Below are 26,171 nucleotides of genomic sequence, written 5' to 3' on the forward strand. Positions count from 1 at the left end.
CTATAGGGAACTCTGGAGAGGAACTGTACTACAGAGCCTACCCTGTCCCGAGACATGAAAACTGGAGTTTTCGAATCATCATACTTTTCCGTCACTAGTCCCTGGGACTCTGGATGAAGTAGCTCCAAAACCCCAAGGCACTCTTCTGAAGAAATCTATATAGTGGGCCATTAGCTGCTGCACTCACAGTAGCTAGATTATGGGGGAAATAAATCAAACCAGGAAAGGGATAGGTACTTTAGGAACAGAGTAAAACATCAGCAGTATCTGTTATAGAAAAATAATTTAAGAGATAAATAAATCCCCTTTATAATTGCAAGACTTATAGGCAAGACAAGATCATGATGACAGTATAAACTTCAAATCACCAAATCCCTTCTAAAATGAGAGAGAGCAACTAGAATATTCTTTAAATATCCACACCTAGATTCTTTAACAAGGTATTCTCAGAAACCAAAGAGTATGGTACAGGAGGAGGGAGTAAGGGGATGCAAATTGAGACAATAATTGAGAGCCTACAGAAGACCTATATAACATCATAGCTATTGGTAGAGAGAAAATAAAGGGGAGTTCTAAAATTTCTAAGAATACTAAGACACAAAAATTATCAATACATTCAAAACATACCACACTTAATGAAAACCTCAATAATCATGTTTACCTGTAAAACTGTGTCATAGCTAACATGTCCCAATTTTCAGGCAAATACAAAAAGACCCAATAAACAGGGACCCACTAAGTCTCTATAGGAAGATTGGGTGCAGAATGTCCTAAGTCTTCTAGAGTCTTGCAAATATTCAACATCTTTCTTTCAGAAGGATAGAGGTCTTGTTTATAGTAGAATACAAGCAACATTATAGGTGAAAGGAAGTGTTCAAATACTGGGGGAAAGAGTTCTAGAAACTCAGCTCTATGGAGGTTGTAATACAGGGAACCTGTGTTAATAATAACTTAATTTAAAACACAGGAAGGGAACTCTTAAGCTATGAAGCTAGAAAATATATTCTGGCCTACCTCTACCAATGAAACAAAAATCTCATTATAAAGTGTAAAAAATCCATATTATTTTTTTTTAAAGACTACAATTGCCCCCATACAAAGATACTATTTAAAAAATGAATAAAATCAATAGAATAGTCTACAAACACCTAAAAAAGGTACACGAGAAAAATATAACAACAAATCAGGTAAAACCATCACCTAATATGATAAAGTAATCTAAAATAAAATAACTATAGAAACTACAAAAGAAAAGAAAGAAGAAATAGATATAAGATGGTTAAACACAAGAGAATGTGAAAAGAGAGATAACAAAGCTCAGAATAAAAATGGAAATTAAAAAAATTATTTCAGAAGCTAAAATTAGACACATAATCCCATAGATCACAGAAAGTATTATAAGGAAAATAGAGAGTAGAAAGAATACTTATATTAAAAATGAAGTAAGAAAAAAATAAATAAATTTTTTAAATTAGAAAAAATTAATCTAAGAAACAAGAATGATGATTTAATATTTTTGTTCTGAACAAATAGTTAAAACTACTAATTATTGGACAAGTGTATATTCAGGTCCTTTGACCATTGTTAATTGGGTTCATATTGTATTTTTTTATCTCCTCAGGCACTTAGCATATAACTATGCACACAAGTTTAGAGAAATATTTCTCAAATAAATTGATGACTAAGATTAAGTATCTCCCTCTCTAACAAAAATAATAGAATAAAGAGCTTCTTCTCTCTGAGAACCTGTATTTGCTTGGGTAAAGAGTAGGGAAGAAGGCTTAGGTAAAAAAAGATTCTTCTTAATCTTTTTGGAGAAAATTTTTCTCTTCATATGCATCATCTAGATATCACACAGATAAAACCCTAATTTTTCTACATTATTTTCTGTATTTAAAATTTTAATAGTTTTACCATGAGGAAATGACAAACATTAAAAAAAATAGAACATTCTAAGGTACATATTTGCTTTTGCCATCAAAATTTTAAATTCCTTATTAGAAATAATACTGGGAACTTATATTCATATTATATTAGGATTATTTATTTCATTGCTATATGATAAAAATAAGATATTTCATATAATATTGACTGTGAAAAAATATATCTTACGCTTTCTGAATTATCACTTGTTCTTGTTTGGATTTTCTCTGGAAACACAATCTGTAGAGATAAATTTTGGGAACCTGAAGAAATAAAAGACAGTTAAGAACTGTGTGTTAAACCTGACTAAATATTTGTTCAGTTTCTTTTATAAGATTCACTTATGCAAATATGAGTTATCACTGTATACTTCTATAAGAACCTTCAAAACAATTTAAAAACAGACACGATAGTTATAAAACACCGTAAAAAGCACAGGAGGAAGTATCAACTTACACAAAATTTGCTGTCCGTAAGAAAACAGACTAGACCAAAAATAATCAAAGAGAAACCTCAAGAAAAAATTTCTGAATTAAAATATTTGAAACAATAGGCTGGAGAGTACACTGTATTATAGTAAAATCCAATAATAATTAATTAATTAAAACAGAGATTATTCTACTTAAAGTATTGGCTGTCTAAGATAAAGAAATAATTCTATGGGCATATGAGCAAAAAGGGGAAAAAAGAAAATTATATTGGGCATACAGGGGAAAAAAGTAGGCTTGCTTATGAATTTTTTAAAAGTGTTCAACATTTAAAAACTGAATAACAACGTCTTTTTTAAATCTTCATGAAAAATGTGTGGAACCAGGAATATATTACCCACAAAACTATTATTAAAACATGGAGGCAAAAGACAGATGTTTATAGGCAAAAACTTAAGTAATATAGTTCACATGTGCCTGTTGTGAAAGGCAGCTGAACTTCTCCCAATAAACATAAAAGCACAGGGGAAGAAAAAGCCCTAGTAGTAGTGAGCATTAAATAAACTTAAATATAGAATAAAGGTTAAAGCAACTATGGAAATTGTATTTAATTAAATGCAAATGTTATAAACTACGATTACATAGGCACAATAATACTACAATAATGTCACAAGTATAGCAGAAGAAGAGGGATACCATATGTGCACACTGATTTCCTTAAAGTTTATTGCAGTGTGGTTAAAAAGTAAAAAAATAATAAAAATGTGACTTAAACCTGAAAATCAAGTGGTAGAAGTAGAAACATACTGTTTAATGATATAAAGGTATAGAAAAATTAAAACCATAGTCATGTAATAAAGGCAAGAGCAGGAGGTAGGAAGAAGTGGTAAGATACTAAATTTCATAATCACAGTGAGGAATCTCTAGTTACTCCCTAAATAAAGGATTAAATCTATTATATAAAATAGATTATAAATATTCCAAATTAAGGAAAAATACACAAGGCATCCATAAAATAAACTGGCATAGATTTTTTTTCTTTTATTTTTTCGTTTTTCAATTACAGTTGTCCCATTTTTCCCTCAAAAGACTTTTTACCAAAACAAAAGCATGAAATCAATAAAGTATGACATAAATAAGAAGCACTAAGATTGAAAATCTCTCATATCGGTAAATGTAAGTACAATAAAGTGACCAACTAGAAGAAAAACCCTCAGATCGGATCCACAAAATAAAAACCCAATTACTCAGGCCTTCTGTGGAATAATGAACACTGGATCTAAACTAACACTATTTTTTTTTTAAACCTCTTTATTCATTTTAAAACTGTGTCAACCTTCCTTGAGTACTCCAAATTCTAGTGGATGCCAAAAATATGTTCTCAATGGTTACCTATTTAATGAGATCACAAAACCTGTGCTCTCTCACTCCTTCATCTTCCTAGATAGTGTTCCCAGAGTACGTTCCCTAGGACATTAGTGGTCAGTACACTGAAAAAGGACTTAGATTTCAGATACATTTTTATTTAAATATACAAATGTTGATGTAACTTTCTTTTTATTTTTAATTTTGATTTATTGTCTTTCTATTACAATTGTCCCAATTTCCCCCCATTTCTCCCCCCTACCCAGCCCAGCCCTTCTCCAACAGTCAATCCCCACCACGTTGTACATGTCCATGGGTTATTTATAATAGTTCCTTTACTAAACCCTTCCCCTACTTACTCCCCTTACCTCCCTCCTCACCTCTCCCCTGATAACTATTAGTCTGTTCCTTGTTTACATGCCTCTGGTTCAGTTTTGCTCATTTGCTTCTGTTATTAGTTTCCTGTATTAGGTGAGATCATATGGTACTTGTCTTTCATTGCCTGGCTTATTTCACTAAGCATAATTCTCTCTAGGTCCATCAATGCTAACACTACTTTTTGAGGACCTAAAAGATGTATGCTTACCAGAAAAAGTCAGGTGATTAATGTTCAAATCTATGAGTTAATCCTATCACAATTTGCCCAATTATAGAACCATGTGCAGAAATAGATATAATCAGTAATTTATGGAATCCCTATCTAGCCTACCTAACCAATAGGATGAGGATTATAATGGTAGAAAGGGTCAGAGAGAAACCTCTAAATATCATTTGCACCATGACCAAAAATTTAATCAAAAGTCTTTCTGAATCCAGAAAAGTGGTCCCACTATAAAATCTCCTGATAAATGAACTAGCAAGCAAAATAGAGATACAGTCATAGATAGAGAGCAGGCTGACAGCTCTGGTGGCAAGGGGGAGTGGGTTGGGGTGGTGGAGGGTACTGAACTAAAGAGAAAAAGTACTCCTGGCCATGGACAACAGTCTGGTGACTGTGAGGGTAAGTGAGGTAGAAGAGGGTATAAGGGGGATAAATGGTAATGGGAAAAAAATACAATAAAAAATGATTCAATAAAATTTAAAAAGAAATATACAAGGGCAGTAATCCCTATTATATTCCCATTTCATTTGTTTGATCTGTGCAAATGAGATAATAGAGAATGAGTTCAATGTAATTAGGTAATAATTGAAATAACAAGTATTGTTCAAAACATGGTCTTTTTTAGTGAAGTAAATCAACAGTGTCATTGGCACCTGTATGTAACCATGGATAGGAAAAGGTGTTAATTTCTCTATCCAAATAAACAGAGGATTACCACAGTAAGGTTGCATTATCACTTGGCAGTGATGGCATTATACCTTCCCCATCCATATTGCCTCAGATCTTTATCATCTCTGCTCCTACCTAGACTCTAAACATCACACATTCTGTGATAGATAAAATAATCCTCCCAAAGATGTCTTTGTCTTAATCCTAAAAACCTGTGGATTAATTGTGGTCTTAATTTAATCACAAGGGGCCTTAAAAATAGAAGAAGGGAGACATAAAAAAGAACCAGAGAGATGACAGTGTGAAAAGAACTCAGCCCAATGCTCTTGGCTTTAAAGATGGAAGAATGGGGACACAAGCCAAGGAATGCAAACAGCCACTAGAATTTGGAAAAGGCTAAGAAACAGATTGTCTACCACAGCCTCCAGAAGGAATAGCACAATGCCAGCTGCCTGATTTTAGCCCAATGAGACCCATTTAACAGAACTGTAAAATATTAAATTTGTTAAAGCAACAATAGGAAATTAATATAACATCTAAGAGGAAATCATTCTGGAGACTACATTCATAACATCATGCCTACAAGACCTGAACTAGCAGGTATATTAGGTGCCTTGGTAAGTAGCAGGGGTGCCAAAGTCTTGATTAAACACACACACATACACAAACACCATGCACAAGAAAAATCTACCTATAATGGTCTAGCAGTCTAGAAGACACTGGAAAATAACGTCCATAATAAATGGCAAGAGGCATTTGGATTTTGGAGGCAACATACATATGACTGTGTGGCTTTGACCATTTTACTGAAAAATCATAGGCTGCCAGCTTTGTGAGATGCCAAAGTAAAAGAAAACTCCTCAGTCGACTGAGGTTTCTGTGCAAGCAGCTCTATTGTTTTGCATTTATGGCCAGGAGAAACTATAGTACCCCACGGATCTGTGACAGATGCAGATTTGCACAGAGCCTGTGTTAAGCCCCACCAGGAGAATCTCAGTAAGGGCCCCTGGGGTTTAAAGCAAAGACATGCCTCACTGGCACATGTAGTGGTTTAAATGATGACCTCCACCCCGACCCCAGCAAAAGATATGTCCACTCAGAACCTGTGGATGCAAACTTATTTGGAAAAAAGAATCTTTGAAAGGTTTAATTAGCTAAGGATTTGAAGTGACACTGTTCCAGATTAGGGTGGACCCTAAATCCAATGACATGTGTCCTGTGGGTAAGAGAAGGGGAGAAGAAACAGAGGTGACAGCAATATGAAGACAGAGGCAGATATTGGAGCAGTAATATGTCAACAAGTCAAGAAATACTACGGATTTCTAGCAGCCATCAGAATCTAGGAAAGAGGAATGAAGGAGATTATCTGTCATAGGATCTTGCAACCTGAGCTCCTCTTCAAAAACTGACATAATCAGGTGCTACTGGCTTCTAACATCACTGTGCATCAGAAAAAATGGAAGAGGGATACATACACTTCATTGCCTTGATCCAAAATTGACACATCTCTTCTCAATCCCATGAGCAAGGGCTAATGACCCAATTTGATGGGAAAGGGCCAAGAAATGTAGGCAAAAACATAGTCAGTAAGCACAGAGGCTTTATCACATAAAATATCAATCAAAGAGGAGTTGATGTAGTTCTGTTGATATAGGCACAAATAGAATTTAAGGGGTGAAAGCACTATTAGGAATAAATAGTGGCAGAATACAATAAAAGGAACCAAAATGAATTTTAAAAAGCTAAAACCACACCTCACCCCATATACAAAAATTAAGTCAAAATGGTTCAGTGAAGAGTGCTCCAAGTTGGTGCTGCTGACCTGCACCTGGGCTCCTGCAGCTATCCCAGCTGTCCACCTGCTGGGCCCTGCAATGCCCATGGGCCTCAGGAAGTGTCTATGCCCTTGAGTCTGCAGGAAGTGAACAAGAGACAACAGCACCCGCTGCAGGTCACACACTTTGGGGCAGAGGTTGACAAAGTGCTGATACCTACCCAGGTTAAAAACAAGCCCACTGGTATTGCACTGGATGGCCTTGATCCAGGTAATCTCTTATACCTTGGTCTTGACAGACCCAGATGCTCCCAGCAGGATCCCAACTCTAGGAAATGGCACCATTTTCTGGTGGTCCAATTATGTGGGCTCTGGGCCTTCCGAGGGCATGGGCCTACCAAGGGTACATGCCTTTACCTCTATGTCTGACTGGTTTATGAGTAGGGCAGGCTGATGAAGTATGATGAGCTTTTTCAGCAACAAATCTGGAGTCCACCATGTCAAATTCAAGGTGTTATCTTTCCACAAAAAATAGGAGCTCAAGTCTCCAGTGGTTGGCATGTGTTATAAGGCAGAATGAGGTAACTGTGCCCAAGTTCTATGAGCTGCTGTCTGGGGAGTAAGGGGAAGCCAGGAGACAGAAATCACCCCAGAAGCCCAAGCAGTATTCTCAGGTTCACTGATATATGTAGATTTCTCCTCTTCTCTGTTCCATTTTCATGGACGAGACCTGAGCGAATAGAGGTTTAGGGTGACTTTTCCTTCTACCTATCCTTTATATTGTACAGGGTTGCACACCCTGATTTATGTTTTAATAAAAATTTTAACTCCACTCTGAGGAATATTTTAGTACTATAATGAGGTCATCAGTTGTTAATATAAGAATAGAAACCCATAATTTAAAGAAGAAAAAGTTAGAATAAGAAAGGTCTACAGTAATAGAGCAGAGCATCAAAAAAATGTTTAAGGGAAATTAAAAGAAGAAAAAAAGAAACATAATTCACTGCATCTGCCTTTGTGAGCCCAAGTCCAGGATCATGCATGTTAGCACCTTCTAAGACGTGTTTTCACAGCCCTGTCTTCACCAGACAATTAGAAGCTGGCGTGTCCACTTACCCCCAGCATGGTACATCTCTCTGGGTGTCAGTATCCCATTCTGGCTCCTTTTTTTTTAACCCTCACCCAAAGACATGCTCATTGATTTTCTTAGAGAGAAGGGAAAAGAGGGAGAGAGAGAGGAAGAGAAACATCAATATGAGAGAGAAATATTGATTGTTTGCCTCTTGTACTTGCCCCAACCAGGACAGAAGCTGCACCCTAGGCATATGCCCTGACAAGGAATCGAACCCACAACCTTTTGGTTTACAGGACAACACTCCAACCAGCCAAGCCACTCACACAGCCTCAACCAGGGAGCCTGGCCCACAACCCAGGCATGTGCCTGGCCAGTTCGTAGGCCAGCACTCAACCCACTGAGCCATACCAGCCAGGGTAGAGAGTCACCTTTTTTTGTACAGACACAGCTGTCTAGATGACCTGCAGGGCTGAGTGAGAGAAATTCATAAACCTGTTAAATTGATCACTCTTCATGGTGTAAGGAAAGCTGGTCTGGAGTTGCTGAATGTTATGTTAATTCTGCTATTTGCTTAAATATAAATAAAAATAAAAGCATTGTGTGGACAAACATGGATCAATGACATAAATATAAGAGGTAAAACAATAAAATTCTTGGAAGAAAAGACAGGAGTAAATCTTCATGACCTTATAATGACAATGAATTCTTAGAAATGACACCCAACACATAAGCAATAAAAGAAAAAAATAGATATATAAGACTTCATCAAAATTAAAAACTTTTGTGGCTAAAAGAACACACAAGAAAGTAAAGACAATGTACAGAATGAGAGAAAATATTTGCAAATCATTTTTCTGAAAACTATCTAGTATAAAGAATGTAAAAAAAACTCTTGCAACTCAACAACAAAAAGAATCCAATTTTAAAAATGGACAAAGGACTTGAATACTCATTTCATCAAAAAAGATATAAAAATGTCCAATAAGCATATGAAAAGATGCTCAACAACATTTATCATTAGAGGAATGCATACCAAAGCCATGTCAAATCCATCAGGAAGACTATAATCATTTTTTTAATTCTTTTAATAAAAATAACGTGTTGGTAAGAATGTAGAGAAATTGGAACCTGTGCATGGCTAGTAAAAATGTAAAATTGTGCAGCTATCATGGAAAACAGTGTGACAGCCCCTCAAAATATTAAAAGAGAATTAATATATTCCATTTTAATACTCATATCCAGAAATTCCTCTTTTGTGTATATGCCCAAGAGAATTGAAAGCAGGGACTCAAAACAAGTACAGTACATACATGCTCATAGCAGCATTATTATACTAGCCAAAAGGTAGAAGCATCCCAAATATCCATCAATAGATGAATAAACAAAATGAAATATATATTTTCCATATGCATTCCACACAATGGAATATTACTCAGTTTTTAAAAGGAATAAATTCTGACACTTGTTACAACATGGATGAACATTGAGGGCATTATCCTAAATGATATAAGCCAGTCAGAAATAAGTGAAATAAGCCAGAAAAATACTGTATAATTGCACTTATATGAAGTACCTAGAATAGTGAAATTCATAGAGACAGAAAGTAGAATGGTGGTTGCCAAAAGTTGGGGAAAGGGGACAAGAAGGAGTTAGTGTTTAATGGGTACTGAGTTCCAGCTGGGAAAGACAAAATTCTGGAAATAGATAGCAACAAAGTGAGTGTTCTTAGTGGCACTAAACAATGCATTTAAATATAGTTATAAACAGAACCAAATTTTAGAAATTATAGAGCTGAAGAACACAATAACTAAACTGAAAAAATTCAATATGGGGCTTCAACAGCAGAAAAGATCACTGAACCTGAAGACAGGGCATTGCAATTCATCCAGTCAAAAAAGAAAAAAAAATTGAAAAAAATAAAGACAGCTTGAATTAAGATACTTACAAGACATTTAGCAGACCAAAATACACATTATATAGGGGTCCCAGAGGGAAGAATGAGAGAAAGGAAGTCAGAAAGCTTATTCAAAAAATAATGGCTGAAAATCTCTCTCACCTAGAAAAAGAAACAGACATCCAGATCTAGAAAGCCCAAAGAAAACAGTGGCATGCTAGGGAAGACTGAGGTATCTGGCATCAAAGCGAACAGAAGCCACTGTTCCTTTTCTAGGCCCTCCTGCAAAGAGTCAGCAAACTGATACCACCTGAGATTCCATCAACCTGGCAACACTGTTTGACCCACCTTACAGATCACCAGAGACTCTGCCCCACCCAAGCTGCTCTTCCATATGAATGGCTGGTCTTGGCTCTTGCTTCACAACTTCCTAAATTCTCTCAAACAAGCAACAGCTGGCCTCAGTGAGCCCCAGGCCTGGTACTAGCAGTGGCCAGCCTATATTCACAGCTTTGCTTCTCCTGGGAATCTCCAATCCCAGCACAAGTAGCAGCCATCTCAGATTGTTTTATAGTTCAGGCCCTGGGCAAAACACAGGTAGGGGCTGAACTTGGCTTGCACCACCCAGGAAAGCCCAGGGCCAGGACATCCAGTGGATGGCTATAGACCACATCAGAGCACCTCCACCATGCCCTTGCACAGCTGATCCTCCACAGAGGGCAGCGGTTGGTGGTCAGTGATCACAGCCAATCCTTGCAGCTGACTGGCCTGGGTAAATCCCTCCCATTGATCTGCCAACAGCAACCAAGGCTCAAATACAAGAGGAGGGTGTACTCTGCCCACATGAAGGGTGTACCTTGGGTACTCAGCTTGGGTGATAAGGGAGGCTGTGCAACTGGGCCCTACAGGACACCTACTATATTAGGCCACGCTACCAAGACATGGAGTCATAGCAGCTCTACCTAATACATAGAAACAAACACAGGGAAGCTGTCAAAATGAGGAGATAAAGAAATATGGCCCAAATGGAAGAGGAGATTAAAACTCCAGTAAAAAGAGCTAAACAAAATGGAGATAAGCAATCTATCAGATGCACAGTTCAAAGCACTGATTATAATGCTGCTCAAGGAACTTAGTGAGGACCTCAGCAGCATTAAAAAAGTCAGGTCAGAAATGAAGTATACACCAATTTAAATGAGAACAATGTATAGAGAAACAGCAGCAAAGTGGATGGAGCCAAGAATCAAAACAATGATTTATAACGTGAGGAAGCAAAAAGCAACCATGCAGGCAAGAAAAAAAGAATCCAAAAAAATGAGGATAGTATAAGCAGCCTCTAGGACAACTTCAAGAGACCCAACATTGGCATCATAGGGGTGCCAGAAGGAGAAGAGGAAGAGCAAGAAATTGGAAACCTTTTTGAAAATATAATGAAAGAAAATTTCCCTAATTTGGTGAAGGAAATAGACATGCAAGTCCAGGAAACATAGAGTGTCCCAAACAAGATGGATGCAAAGAGGCCCACTCCAAGCCACAGCATAATTAAAATGCCAAAGGTTAAAGAGAGAATCCTAAAAGCAGCAAGAGAAGAGTTAGTTACCTACAGGGGAGTTACCATAAAACTGTCAGCTGATTTCTCAAAGAAACTTTATAGGCCAGAAGGGATTGGCAAAAAATATTCAAAGTCATGAAAAACAGGGACCTGTAACCAAGATTACTCTATACAGCAAAGCTATAATTTAGAATTGAAGGACAGATAAAAAGCTTCCCAGACAAGAAAAAACTAAAGGAGTTCATCACCACCAAACCATTATTATATGAAATGTTAAAGGGACCCACTTAAGAAAAAGGAGATAAAACTATGAACAATAAAATGGCAAAAAATACATTATTAACACTTGAATCTAAAAAGCAAACTAATCAATCAAGAACAGAGACAGAATCATGGATATGGTGAGCATTTTGATGGTTGCCAGATGGGAGGGGGCTGTGGGGGAATGAGTGAAGAGGGTGAGGGGATTAAGAAATACAAACTGGTAGTTACAGAATAGCCATGGGGATGAAAGGACAGTACAGGAAATGGAACAGTCAAAGAACTTATACGCATGACCCATGGACATGAACAATGGTGGAGGGATTGCCTGAGGGAGTGGGGGGTGCTGGGCGGAGGTGGACAAAGGAGGAAAATATCAGGATAAATGTAATAGCATAATCAATAAAATATAACTTTTAAAAATTACCATTTTAGCCCTGGCCAGGTGGCCCAGTTGACTGGAGCATTATTCCCTACACCAAAAGGTATCAGACCTGATCCCCAGTCAGAGCACATATGGGAGGCAACCAATTGATGTTTCTCTCTCTCCCTAAAAATTAAGAAACATATCTCTGGGTGAAGATTAAAAAGAAAATTTATTACTCTAAGTTGTTTTTCACTGATCTTTCATTTCTTGCATTTTAAGGAGAAGCTAACTGAGGGAAAAACATTTGTATTCACTTTTCCATTTATTTTTGCAGATTCTGTTTGGTAAAGCTGAAAAAAAACAGACAAAACCCAGAGAGTTTTATACTTCTCTCTCTCTTCTCTCTCTCTCTCTCTCTCTCTCTCCTATTACTAAGCAGTACCCTTTTGTTTCAGCATGAAGAACTCTAACAAAATGTTGTAAGCCTAGTCTAATAGTGATAAATTCCTCTTCTGTTGTCTGGGAAATGATCTCTCCTTCAATTCTGAAGGACAACTTTGCTTCATAAAGTATTCTTGGTTGGCAGGGTTTTGTTTTTTTTTTTCAGCACTTTGCATATAGTATCCAACTTCATTCTGTCTGAAAAGTTTTCTGATAGTATTATGGTAGTCCCCTTGTAACTAACAAGTTATTTTTCTCTTTCTGCTTTTTTTTTTGTATAAATAAAATGTATTTATTTATTTAAAATATTTTAATGGTATTGGCTATGTCTGGTTAGCCCCAGCAATTAAAATTTAGGTTAATGCATCTAAATTCTTGCCTAACATTAAGAAATACCCCATTAGGGTATAAGACCTTAAAAGAATTTGTCTTCTAATAGAGGCATATGTTGATAAGATCCTAATTGTTCCACATACTAGTCCTTGTAATATTCCTATCCTCCCTGTACATAACCCAAATGAATGAAGATGGAAGTTTCTTCATGACTTTAGAGCTATTAACAGCATTGTCATTCCATGGCACCCTGTCAGGCTGAATCAACACTCTACTCCTAACTCCATTCCTGCAAGTAGGGCCTTCTTCACCATTACTAATTTAGGCAGCGCCTTCTTCAGTGTTCCTGTTGGTTAAGAAAGCCAGTACACCGGAACTGTTACGCCACAGGTTATATTTCCCAAATAATCAAACAGGATTGGCAGATGTAGTTTTTCCACAAGGTTCTACTTTATTCCAGTATGTTGATGATCTCCTTCTTTGCTCCTCTGAGAAACTATGCATTCAGGAAAGTCTTTTATTTCAACTGGCCCTAAACTGACATAAAATCTCTATGAAAAAGCTCCAATTTGTTAAAACACAAATTAAATATTTAGAGCACTTAATAACAATTCCAAGATTAACACTGGACCCTAACAGGATCCAGGGAATACTTCAGTTCCCTCTTCCCAAAACTAAAAGACAGCTGCAGAGTTTACTAGGGTTGGCAAGATTTTGCAGAAACTGGATTCCAAACTTTTGTGTGCTCAACCCTTCTATGTTTCAAAAGAACACAAACCAGACCCAATCGTGTTCAAGAACATCTGCATTTGCTTTCTAGGCCCTAAAATGTGAGTCATTGTCAGCTCCTTCCCTATGACAGCCCATTTATTCTCTCCTCTTCTTTTTGCCCACAAATGGGAAGGAAATGCCCTGCATATCTTGGTCCAGCAAGAATGGAACCACCACGGGCCAGATGAGTATTAAGAGTCAACAACTAGATCCTGTTGCTAGGGGGCTCCCTCCTTACCTACAAGCACTCTCCACTTCCTTTTTGCTAAAAGCAACAGAAGAGTAATGATATCCCTTTTGAAAGACTATGTACTCCCTTCAGAAGAAGTCCTTTTATACTCTCACTATACTACCCACCTTTGTGCTAGTAGACTCATGTCCTATGAAGTCTTACTTTTCTCTTAGCCTAACACAAATATTTTTCATTAATGCCTTAAATCCCACCGCCCCTCTTCCTTTACCAACTGATGAGACCCCACATGATTGCCTCAGTTCACGACCTGATTTACAAGTGACTCCCCTTGATAACCCTGTTTCTTGGTTCATTGATAGACCCTATTCAGAGAATAATAAAGGCAAACTTACTGGTGAATAAGCTACCCCTTTTAATATATTCCACACGCCTGTTCATCCCAAAGAGCAGAACTTTTCCACTTGCTTTCACCTGTATACTAGCAAAAGTTGCCAATATCTTTACTGACAGTTGCTACACTTTGGCACTGCCCACAACTTTGGTATGCTTTGAAAACCACGGATCCCTAACATCGGGGGTGGAGGGGGGAATAAAATTAAAAGTATGTCATATGTTACTGCTTTGATAGATGCTATTTTATTAGCACAACAATTAGCAATTGTTAAGGTGCTTGGTCATTCAAAAACAGACCCCAACAAAGGATGTGGAAACTGTCGAGCCAATGAAACAGCTAAAAGAAATGCTCTCCAAAATTCTTCTCAAAATTCCTTTTGTTCCCTGATGATTTTTATTACAATGAATGATAACTAGAGATATGAAAGAAAAAAAAAGGACAACAGCATGCCACTGTAAAAAGAATGCAAAGATGAAAAAAGTCTCACTGTACTTACAGTCCCAAAACCAAATGATGGTATGTGCCAAACGGATGTCCAGTCTTGTCAGACCTCACCCAGGAAACAATATTAAAATTAATCCATGAAATAACACATTGGGATATAGATAAACTGTTGGATTGAGGACTGTTATTGGAAACCTCCCGGAATTGCCTCGGTGGTGTCTCTTGTCTGCCCAAAGTATAACTCAGGTAAATGAATCCACACCTCACTGGGTCATTTCCCTTTACCAAAGGACTCTTTGAGGTATGGCAATTGGATTCTATTCATCTGACCCTTCTCAAGGTTATAAATATGTTTTGGTGATGATTTACATGTACTCTCATTGGGTGGAATCAATTTTGTCAAAAGGCTATGGTTTTTGCTGTGGCCAAATCCTATTAGAAAAATATCATCTCCACCTGGGGAATCCCATTAGCATTGACAGTGATAGAGGAACATATTTCACTGGGCAAATTTTTAGTAAAATATGTTTACAATATTTTCAATATGTCTATAACCCTCAGTCTTCTGGACTGTCTGAAAGGACAAATGGCATTATAAAAACACAACTTGCTAAATTTGTACACTTTAATCTTTCTTGGCCAAAGTTACTGCCCATTGTTTTAATGAATCTAACAGCTGTAATCTTTGACAGGCATGAACTATCATCATTCCAAATTGTCACTGGGTGTCTGATTATGATGGAATCATGTTTTTATGAACCCCTACTTGTCAAAGGACATACAGTGAAGGCTGTATGGAAAGTCAAGCCATTGTTAAGAAAGGTTTGTGTGACATCAATGCAACCTGGCAGCCCAGGAGAGTGGGCTGGAATGTGCATGCGTGAACAATAATGACTTCACTGTACTAGTCAGTGGGGGTGGTAGACGTCGTTGAGGGAGCATGTGTACTGTGTGGCTGTCACATTCAAAATGACTGAGCAAGTAGAGCAATGAATCTGAATCAAATTTTTCATTAAGCTTGGACATTCCTCCCTGGAAACTTCAGATGATTCAGAAGGCTACAGTTACAGGAAAATGGTGATTAGCAGCTTCATCACAACGATGCTTCCACTCATGCATTGGATCTCATGCAGAATTTTTGGCAAAACATCGTATCACCCAGGTGACTCAGTCCCTCTACAGCCCAAATTTGGCACCCTGCAACTTCTGGCTTTTCCCAAAACAAAATTACCTTTGAAAGGGAAGTGATTTCACACCATACCATTGTTGAGATTCAGGAAAATACGACAGGGCAGCTGAGGGCGATTAGGAAAACTGTGTGAGGTCCCAAAGTGCCTACTTTGAAGAGGACTGAAGCATCATTGTCCTAGGTGCAATGTTTCTTGTATCTTCTTCAATAAATGTCTCTATTTTTCATATTACATGGCTGGATACATTCTGGACAGACCTCATAGATTGTCTTAGTGCAAAGGAGTAATTAAGGCTTTAAAGAAAAACAGCCAACTAGTCCAGCAGTGTTTTCATAGCACACTCCCGGGAGACAAAGACCTGTTCCACCACAATTTACATCCTGGAGATTTTGTCCATTGGAAAAAGACATCTCCATAAGGATGCTGTACAACCCAGCAGAAGGGACATTACCAGGTACTTTTAACTCAGCCTTGTACAGCCGAACTTAAAGTCATTGATTCTTGGATTGTTTCTCACTTAAAGAAAGCTCCAACACCTACATGGCAATCTGCCCGTTGAAGACGTAAAGTTCAAAATCTCCAAGGAGCAGCAGCAGCAGCAGACAGCATCTGAATATACAGCTTTCCTACGATTCTGGACCAGACCAATATAACCTGTTTTTCCCTTTGGACAGTTTGTCAGAAGAACTCTTTATCCACTTTTCTATGTATCAGAAGCTCATGACAATATGTAATTCATGGTGATAAGACCTCATAATTCAGAAAAACTGCTATTCCTATATCTGTATATGCTAGTCATACATTCTTATATGCTATTCTTATCACCTCTAGCTCATCAACTAACTGTATTTCAGTTAGAACTCATATATTAGCTAGTGTGCCAGCAACCTTTCTTGAGTTCTTCTTACAAAGGCTCCTGTAAATAGACATAATTTTAAGCTCTTGGTTTGGCCTTTTATTTTTTTGTAACCTTCATGCTAAAAAGTTTTGCTTTATTACACCCTTCTGTTCCTACCCTACAGAAACTTTCTGAATCTGAAAATCTCACTGGCTGTTGGATCTGTGCGACAGCAAACCATGCTTTTGAGGTTCCTGAGTTGGTGCCTGACTGGTATCCCTAAAGGGATGAAAAAACTTGACTGGTAAAGTTCTCTTTTTTGTTTTTATAAAACACATATTGACTTCCTTCTGGAAAACATGCCCCAGAGATAACTACCTTCCACTGGGACCTCCTTACTCATAAATGTATATAACCTCTACTCAGATTTAGACATTAACTAGTAACCTTTCCTTATGTCTTGAAAATATGAATGGTACTGGTAAAACATCAGTTATCTTCAATTAGACGCACATAACTGTACACTCTTACAGGATTCAAGTGAGTTCACTCCGTGTTGGAGTCTGTAAGACTACAATGTAACCTCTCATAACATGTCCCTGTGGCAGGGCAATGAGATCTATAATGGAACTGGATATTGGGAAGATGTGCATCCCCTGAATGAAACGATGTGGGGAATGGTGGAAACTAAATTCTACCTACCTTTTTCCTTAAAGTTCCCCACTTCTGAATCAAAATTTGACTCGCAATAATCAAACTCATTTGCTGCTTCAAATATAATTTGTATTGCAGGACAAATTATCACTGTACGCAAGACAAGTTATTATGTTGAAACAAATGATAGCTGAGGAGAGTCAGTTTTTTGGAGTTTGAGTGGAGTTCAAGAAGTTTCTTGGGTGCTTTTAAGTGCAAGAAATTTTGAGGCAGTTTGGTGATGTGCATGACAGGCCTACAAGAAAGGCCAAAGCCAAATTCAGAGATAAAGGGTTTGTCCTTGAGCTTATTATTATCTTCTGCTCTCATGCGTCACTTCTAATGCCAGATGCCTAAACACAGCCCAGTTTCCAGGGTGACAGGGCAAACAAAATCCAAAAGCAGGTGGGGGCCCCCGACTTTTTAATCAGGTTGGGCCACAGTTTGACTTTGCCGGGAGCTGGCGTGCGTTGAAAGGAGAAAACCTTCCTCCGCCCCAGACCACAGTAACTGGGTCTCCATTGGCTTACCCTGTCTTGACGCTAGCAAAGCACCGAGACCAGCAAGCAGCAGCATTAAGCGGCACATGCTGCGGCTCCTGGACTCCCAGGGAGTACTGAGCGTGCAGCCGTTGGGCCAGAAGGCGTCGCGCGCCAGCCTGGGTCACGGGGATCCCGAGGGCCCCCTCCCGCACATTCCGGAGCTGCGCTTTCGCGAGGCCACTGCGCCTGGTATTTTGCGCCCTGTAACCAAGAGCCTGCAGTGCGTGCCGCCATAAAATCAGCCCATGCCTGACCTCCATCCTGCTCCCTTCCCGCAGGCCGGCCTACCTGGCGGCCTCATACTGCTCTGAAGTTACCCAAACCAGCGGCTCCCGCCTGACGGTTCCGGCAAACCTGACCCTTGCCGTTGATTGATGGACTTAGAAGAGCTAACACGTTTATTCGCGCTTTTGTATCAAACACAGCTAGATGCTTTAAAAGAGCAATGGTTAATACTTTCTGAATTTAAAACTATACACTAGATGACTGGATAAAGATGTGGTACATATACTCGGCCATAAGAAAAGACAGAATACTGCCATTGGCGACAACATGGATGGGTCTTGAGAATATCATAGCAAGGGAAATGTCAAAGTTAAGAATCATATGATTTGACTCATATGTGAGATATAAAACTAAAAGCAACAAATGAACAAACAAGAAAATAAAAAACTCATAGACAAAGGCAACAGTACGGTGGTTACCACTGGGAAGGGAGCCATAGTAAGGTATAAAGGGGGTCAAATATGCAAAAATGGAGTATTTGGCTTCGGGTGGTGAGCACACAATGCAATATACAGATGATGTATCATAGAATACATTTGAAACCTATATAATGTTATTAACCATTATCACCCCAATAAATTTAATTTTTTAAAAATGGAAATAAAAATGTGAACACACACAAATACACATTTACTAAAGCTAAGTTTCTTTTAAAAAAAACTAGATGAATGGTTTCTTAAGAAAAAACTAGATTCCAAGAATGAAGAAAGTGAGTAGACTTTGATATCTTTGGAAAGAGCCTGCTAGTTTTACTTTTTTTTTTTTTTTTCCCCTATTCCTTACTTGTCCAAATGCACTTTCTAACCAGACTCTGTCTACTATTTCCTCCAATCACTCTGGTTCTCCACAGGGGACTTGGCTAAAATTCATGACTTCTCTTGTTCAGTAACTTCTCCGTCCAATGAATATTCATTTATTCATGCAGTGAATGAGATGAAAAAGATTCTTGCCCATAGTTACAGTATGCATGTTCCAGTAGAAAATTCTAGACAAATTCCTCAAAACAGTGTTCAACATTTTCTACGTTCAAACCCAGACGGCTGCCTATTTTCTCCTATCCTCAAAGCTTGGGCCACCTTGACCTCTGGTCTTTCCTGAATGAACATTGCCTTATTCCCTTGGACTGCGATGCCTCCTCCCGCCCAGCCTCACTCCCAGTCTCCACCTATATGCACTATCTTTTAATTCTTTTCAAATCCCAAAGAATGAATTCTCATACTAACTAACGGTAAAGCAGATACACAAAATACAAGGCAGGGAGTCAAGGGGTGGGAGGAGTGGGGTTACACAATAAAGCTCACTTAGGGAATCATCCATCTATACTGACATTTCAGATGTGACTTTATGGATGCACAGGGTTTCAACAGGGCAATCTAAGCCCAAAAAGAACAGCATGAGCTAAAACAAGGCAATGTAAATGTACAGCAACAGGAACAGCCAATGCGACACTAACACTACTTTTAGACAGTAGTTGAGGCAAAAATCTGGTCTCGTTTAATAGCATTAGAAGAATTATAGTAAATGCTTAGACTTGTCCATTTTGAATAAATTTCTAGTTATTTCTTTGCTTTTTCCCTCTCCTCATCCTTTAATAAATCTTTAACAGAGCAGATTTTATATTAATCTTACTAGTGTATATGGCTCTCTCCATTACAGGAGACAAGTCCATCCAGAACCTATATATCACAATACCTGCAAAATGGTAGAATTTCAGCAAACATTCATGGAATTTACCAAAACCTGATTTGTGCTTGGAAAACCTGCATTGTGCTTTACTGTGTTGTTAGAGACCTAGGCATCTGCTTGAAAGAAAGGGAAAAAGCAACACCCTGAACAAGGTAAGTTTGTGAACATACAGACAGTTATACTACATATAATTTATCCTGGATTATTAAAACATCTTCAGCAGATGACAAGGAAGCCCTTTAATATTTTCAATTTTGAAGTGGCATCTATGATCACAAAATTTAACAATTTTTAATAGCAATCCAAAATAAATCCAAGACAAACCAAAGTGAAAAGCTTATAAATTTGTAAACATATCTGAAAGTAAAAGAATTTGAACTGATTAAATAGTCTTTCAGGAAAACTTTCTAAATATTTAAAAATTCAAGGAATTACCTTATTCTGAGAAAAGTTTTAAATTACATAGTTAATATATTACCAACTGTAATATTCCAGTAATATGAGTTACAATTGCAAAAACTGAGACAAATGCATAAAAGACAAATATTTTAGTCTTATATGAATTCATTCAGGAATTTAAATTGAAGTGAAGGTCCTTCATTTGGGATTACTTATAATTTTAATGTATATCTGATTGTTAAAATAATGAGCCATCTTCAAAGAACTGAAATATCTGCCTTCTTCAAAACTAATGGTTTCCTTTAACAACAAAAAGCCATTGTGTACAATTTGGCAGAAGTCTAAAAAATTAGTGAAATATCTGTAAAAGTTTGGCTAGTATAGAAGTTTTGCCCAGTACAATGTTTTAATTAGTAAGGTTATAAATAGCTAAGTAGGAAGTTACTAGGCAACACAAAACAGAATTTCAAGTATTTTATTTATTGTAAATGTTATATTTGCATATGTATATATACACAAACCAAAACTTTTGGAAAAACTAATGAAATTCAGTTAATAAACCTATTATTAAACTTTATTTTGAAAGGTTATGTAAAATTTTTAAGTACTTAAAATTTTACTATCCATACCACTCTTCCAGAGTAAAATTCATTTTTAACACAGTTGGGATGATAACTCACAGATGCTACATAACTTTTTTGCACTTATCTAAGAAACCTTTTTCTTCCTTCCTCACTTCAACTCAATTTCTTTGAAAATATGAGTGTTAAGAGGGACATGTTCCAGCACCCCTTAGTAAATGTAAACATTCTAAATTATATTAATAGCAAGCTTTGAAATTTCAGATTTTAAACTTAAAGTGCTCATGAAATTCTCAAGTGATTTTATAACAGCTCAACTGATTGAAGATATAATTGCTCCTGCTTTATTTTAGCCAAGAATCAACAGCATATCTGATTAGTTCTATTAAATACTTCGTACCTTAAAGTTTATACTTTATTAAAATAATGCTATCATAAAAGGATGTCATGTCTTAACATGATTCACAATAGAATTCTATTATTAAATTAACTTTTCTATTAGTCATTCTCCATAGATAGATCCTTAGAATCTACTATCCATAGAATCCATAGAATCATTTATCCATAGAACAATCATAAAAATAAAAGATAATAACTGTGTGTAAATACACACATATACACTTTTAGTGTATTCTGTACTTAAAAAGTAATATTATACTGTCTTAATTGTGGGTTTTGGCAATTATTCTGAAGACAGAACAAATGTTTATTCAAGATCCTAGCATATGATGATTATTAGTCTGTGCAAGATGAAAAATATCAGATATTATTGGCAGTTAATTAGTCAGTTTTCACAGGTATTAGATTATCACATGTTCAACCTGAAACTACATTAATGATAACTAATATCAAAATTCATAATTACATTTAAGCACATAATAACACATCTTAAACCAATACAGTTAATTTGAGAATCATTACAGTAACATGTACAAAATAACCATCCATGTTAGGTGCATTAACTTCACAGATGACTGAATAAGATTTATTCAGTGATGGAAATAAAAATGTTATTCTAAATTCCCTGACTTCATTGAATTCCTTATATTTCTCAATTCATTCGCACTATTCATTTTCTGTGTTTCTGTGTTAGTAAAGTTTGTTTTGCGGTGCTTCGCTTTCACTCATAGTTGCAGCAGGAGGAAAGGATTTTCAAGAAAATATCAAGAAAAATAAAAGTATTAGCTCAGTTCCCTGAAGATATCTGCAAAAGGAAAGGTAAAACAATCAAGTGAGGGAATTATATAAAGGAGGTGCAGGAGCAGGACGAGCAGGAATTAAATTTCCCTGAGATGATACTTTCGGTTGTGGTGGAGGTGGCCTGTGAGAAGAACAAACACAGTTAATCATGTGTTCCCACTGAATGAAATAATGCTACATTCATTACAACCCCAACATATTACCGTCCTCAACATCGCAAACCATTCTTAACCGTTATACTCTGAGATTATTACTCTGATTGCAATGGTTAAAGGGCTCCAAACAGAGTCTAAAATGGAATGCCTACATTACACTAACGCTATTCTATAATCTACAATGTTGTGTGAAGGTTCTGGACACTCTGTGGATTAAGCACCTCTTGTGCTGTTAGGATGTAAGGGCAGTAAATCACTATAAGTACAAACCTTACAAATATACATAAGAGCCGAAACTTCAGGTCTCTCAAACATAACATCCACTCTCAGAATTAAACTGGCTATGACTTCATACCTGTCCTTCTCAATCCTCATACTTTAACCACTTCAATCAATTCTAGTGTATGTACCACTAATCCAGTAGCACACTACAACATTTTTGGTGAACATCTGTCTCACAATTTATAAATTCTTCTTTTGATGCTCCGTTGGATTTCAACACACTCTTATTGTATAATAAAGATTATACAGGATAACACATTTCAGAGTTGCAATTCAACTGTAGTTTGAAAAGACTTTTGGGGATGGAAGGGGTGGGATGCATTTTATGTGATGCAAAATATAGTAAAATGTTGTCTTCTTTCTTGCTAATTTTAAGCCCATCTATTGAGTCTTTAATTTGGTTCTTTTTTTTAAAGTTTCTAGTTCTGTGCTGAAATCTCAATCTTGACAATTAATTCCATAACACAATCGTCACAGTCATTTTAAAGTCCATATCTGATAACCCTCCTGACTGGATAACCTGAGTCTGTTTCTACGGTCAATCGTTTTTCTCTTTTAGTTGTATTTTCTTTTTGTTATATATCTGGCTTTGTTTTTAATTGGGGGCCAAACATTTTTTAAAAATCTGTGGGAAAAAGTTGAAGACTAGTTCACCCTTAACCCTGGGTTGCAACACAAAACCTGGGATGGTTGCCAGGGTATCTTCTCCTTGCCAGAACTCCAGTTTTTGCCCCTTCAGCCTTGTGAGTTGGCTGAAAGCTCTCCTCAGCTTCCTAATCTCTCAGATCTCACCTTCTGAAGAGATAAACACATATACAACCGGAAAATGGGCCCCAAAGCCGGGATCATCACCAGACTGCGTTCCTCTCCTGGACCTCAGGCCCCAATTCCTCATCTCCTCAGCAGTTCTCTGGTGCCTAGTTCAACCGATCTGGTTTCTCATTGCTGGTTATTTTAAAGGTCCTTCTTTCTTATGTACATGAAAGGCTGCAGCAGCAGTTTACCTACCGTCTTGCTGAGGCCTCTTAAAAATTTCATTTTGACACTACACTAAGATGGCAAAACTTACATAAAATTCTTAAAAGCTTTTCTGTAAATTGTGCTCTATCTAATCTGCTGGCAAAAAATACTTGTCCTAAGTCAAATCAAAATAGAAGGAAAAATATTAGACATTAGCCCTGAATTTTATTCTAGCCAAGTAATCTAAGCAAATTCACTTCAGACCTTGATGGGAACTGCTGAGGCTGCTTGGCTGCGTAAGTTGGTACAGGGTATCTGTTTGCATATATAGGCTAAAAAAGAAAAAAAAGTCATTACCACAACACACTCATAAATAAATTTTCTATACAGTTCGTTATTTTTCATATAAAGTAACCAATATATTTAAAATCAATGAATAGACAATTATAATGCTAACATTAAAAAATATTTTTTTCATCCTGACTAGTGGGGCTCAGTGCATTGAGCACCAGCCTGCAAACCAAAGAGTCACCAGTTCAATTCCCTATCAGGGCACATGCCTGGGTTATAGGCCAGGTCCCCAGTTGGGGGTACACAAGAGGCAACCACACATTGATGTGTCTCTCCCTCTCTTTCTCTTTCCCTTCTCCTCTCTCTAGAAATAAATAAATAAAATATTTTAAAAATATATTTTTGCTTATTCAAAAATGTTATGGAATACTAATTCTTTTAAGGCTATATACTTTTTAAATTCAATATTACTCAAATATCATAATCTTAGTTATAATCAACTGCATTAGTTAAAAGGTAACATATTTCCTATGTCAATACATTTTAAATAAAATCTTCCAAAAATGTATTGCCAGACCTATACAGTACCTAAATAGTACTACAAATAGCACTAATCTGCAACCTTTGATTTTGCAATTCCTTATATGCTTCCATGACAGGGTGCTTGAAAGAAAGTTTTGCAACAAAGTGAGACTCTGTAACATGGCAAATAAGAAAGTAAAAGTAAGAAAACTTTTCACATATCGTATTACATTAGGAAAAGTCAGGGAAGATCAGATGAAATTAATAAATCCCTAATGAAGTGTTCTTGACTTAGATGTTCTCTGCTATTAACTAAAGCTCTGTGAGTAGCAGAATATGCTCAATATGCACAGTATTGAAGAAGGGCTTGAACACTCTGGGTCCTGCTATGGAACTGATGACCTGGGTTTTCTGTTTGTTTGTTTTTGCCGTATGGAGTGATTTGTTTATACTGTGAAAATAGAGAAAGATGGGGAAAAAGGTCTCCATCCCCTCCATCAAGCTACAGGTGCAGCACTTTAAAGGGATAAAGTTCACTTCTTAGAACTTACATATACTTTTACATGTATGAGAAAACATACGTACAAGAATGCTTGATGCCACATTTTTTGTGGTAACAAGATTTGAAACAGCCTGTTTTTAAATCTATAGTAAATCTGTAAGATGGCATGGTATGAAGCTATTAAAAAGAATGAGGTACATACTCATTACTCGCAAATAATGGTACAACCCATGGACAACCACAAGTAACATGATTATCATGAAAAGAAAATAACAATTCTCCAGAAACCAAACTCAAAAGTGACAAAAGATTGTGATCTAAATAACAGCAAATTCAAAACAGCTCTTATAAATCAACTCAACAAGATAACAAAAATAATCAGAAAGGCAGTTCAATATGCTCAGGAATAAAATTAATGAACAAAAGAAGGACTTTACCAAAGAGATTTAAACTCTAAAAAAGAACCAAACAGAAATCTAAAGCTGAAGAACTCAGTTAATGAGATGAGAAATGCATTAGAAAGCACTAGAAATAATAATTCAGGTGGAAGAGAAGAGAGAACTGAGATTTTTTTTTAATGGAAAAAACAGAATTATCGGACTCCATTAGGAAGAGCAACCTAAGGATGATGGGTACCCAAGAAGAAGACAGAGCCTATTTAAAGAAATAATAGATGAGAACTTTGCAAAGCTGGGGAGTGAACTGAACATAAAAGTACAAGGAACTAACATAGCGCAATCACCTCAACGCAAAACAAAAAACAAAAAAGACTTTTCTGAGACACATTATATTAAAACTATCAAAAGTCAATGATAAAGAAAGAATTCTAAAGGCAGCCAAGGGGAAAAAAGGACAGTAACCTACAAAGAACCCCCCATCAGGCTATCATCAGATTTCTCAGCAGAAACTCTACAGGCCAGGAGAAAGGGAGTGAAACATTCAAAATATTGAAGGACAAAAACTACCAGCCAAGAGTACTCTATCATCTGACAAAGCTATCACTCAGCCATGAAGGAGAATCAAAGGCTTTCCCAGACAAGAGAAAGCTGAGGGAGGGCCCCACCACACGAACTGAATTACAAGGAACGTTGAAAGGGGCACACAAAACCTCCAGATGACAAAGAGAATCAGCAACTGGCAACTCTATCTCAAAACAGGGTATTAAACACTTAGGTGTAGTAACACAAAGGTTAAAGGGGGGGAGCACTTAAAATAACTATAGCTAATTCAATTTGGGAACAAACATACCTGTAAAAAGGACAGTTTGCAATAATATAAACATAAAAGGGGAGGAGAAAAAGGGCGCCACTTGTATATGCAAAAGAGGATAAGAAGCTATCAGAAAAAAAAATCTATTTACATATGAAACATTTTATACAAACGTCATGGTAAACACAAAACAAAAAACTAGAACTGAGTCACAAAAAAGATGTAAGGGCAATATTAAACCAAAAAAAGCTGATATTGCCATATTAATTTTTTTTAAAGAGATCTGAGATGAGATTGAAGACAATCTCCTATTATGTTATACATAAGGACTCTGCCAACAACTGAAAACGT

The 26,171-nt window shown here is 36.9% G+C and overlaps 2 protein-coding genes and 1 pseudogene across 2 annotated transcripts in view; 1 reads left to right on the top strand and 2 right to left on the bottom strand.

Moving 5' to 3' along the window:
• ADAM32 (ADAM metallopeptidase domain 32) overlaps positions 1-6,868 on the bottom strand; it is a 113,836-nt gene extending 106,968 nt beyond the window's left edge. The window contains exons 1-2 of the mRNA XM_090258220.1: positions 6,809-6,868; positions 2,113-2,163 (exon numbers count right to left, since the gene is read on the bottom strand). Of these exons, the coding sequence (XP_090114346.1) occupies positions 2,113-2,163; positions 6,809-6,868 (111 nt within the window). The remainder of the gene's footprint in view (positions 1-2,112; positions 2,164-6,808) is intronic.
• An 18-nt stretch (positions 6,869-6,886) lies between these two features.
• Positions 6,887-7,383, top strand: LOC149996436 (phosphatidylethanolamine-binding protein 1 pseudogene; annotated as a pseudogene).
• Positions 7,384-21,808: 14,425 nt separating this feature from the next.
• The window catches only part of ADAM9 (ADAM metallopeptidase domain 9), a 101,798-nt gene continuing 97,435 nt past the window's right edge, over positions 21,809-26,171 (bottom strand). Inside the window, exons 21-22 of the mRNA XM_090258463.1 lie at positions 23,561-23,628; positions 21,809-22,020 (exon numbers count right to left, since the gene is read on the bottom strand). Of these exons, the coding sequence (XP_090114589.1) occupies positions 21,927-22,020; positions 23,561-23,628 (162 nt within the window). The 3' untranslated portion in view covers positions 21,809-21,926. The remainder of the gene's footprint in view (positions 22,021-23,560; positions 23,629-26,171) is intronic.

This window comes from Furipterus horrens, unplaced genomic scaffold (genome assembly GCF_987537825.1).
Source record: "Furipterus horrens unplaced genomic scaffold, mFurHor1.1.pri manual_scaffold_12, whole genome shotgun sequence".
NCBI classification, from domain to species: Eukaryota; Metazoa; Chordata; class Mammalia; order Chiroptera; family Furipteridae; genus Furipterus; species Furipterus horrens.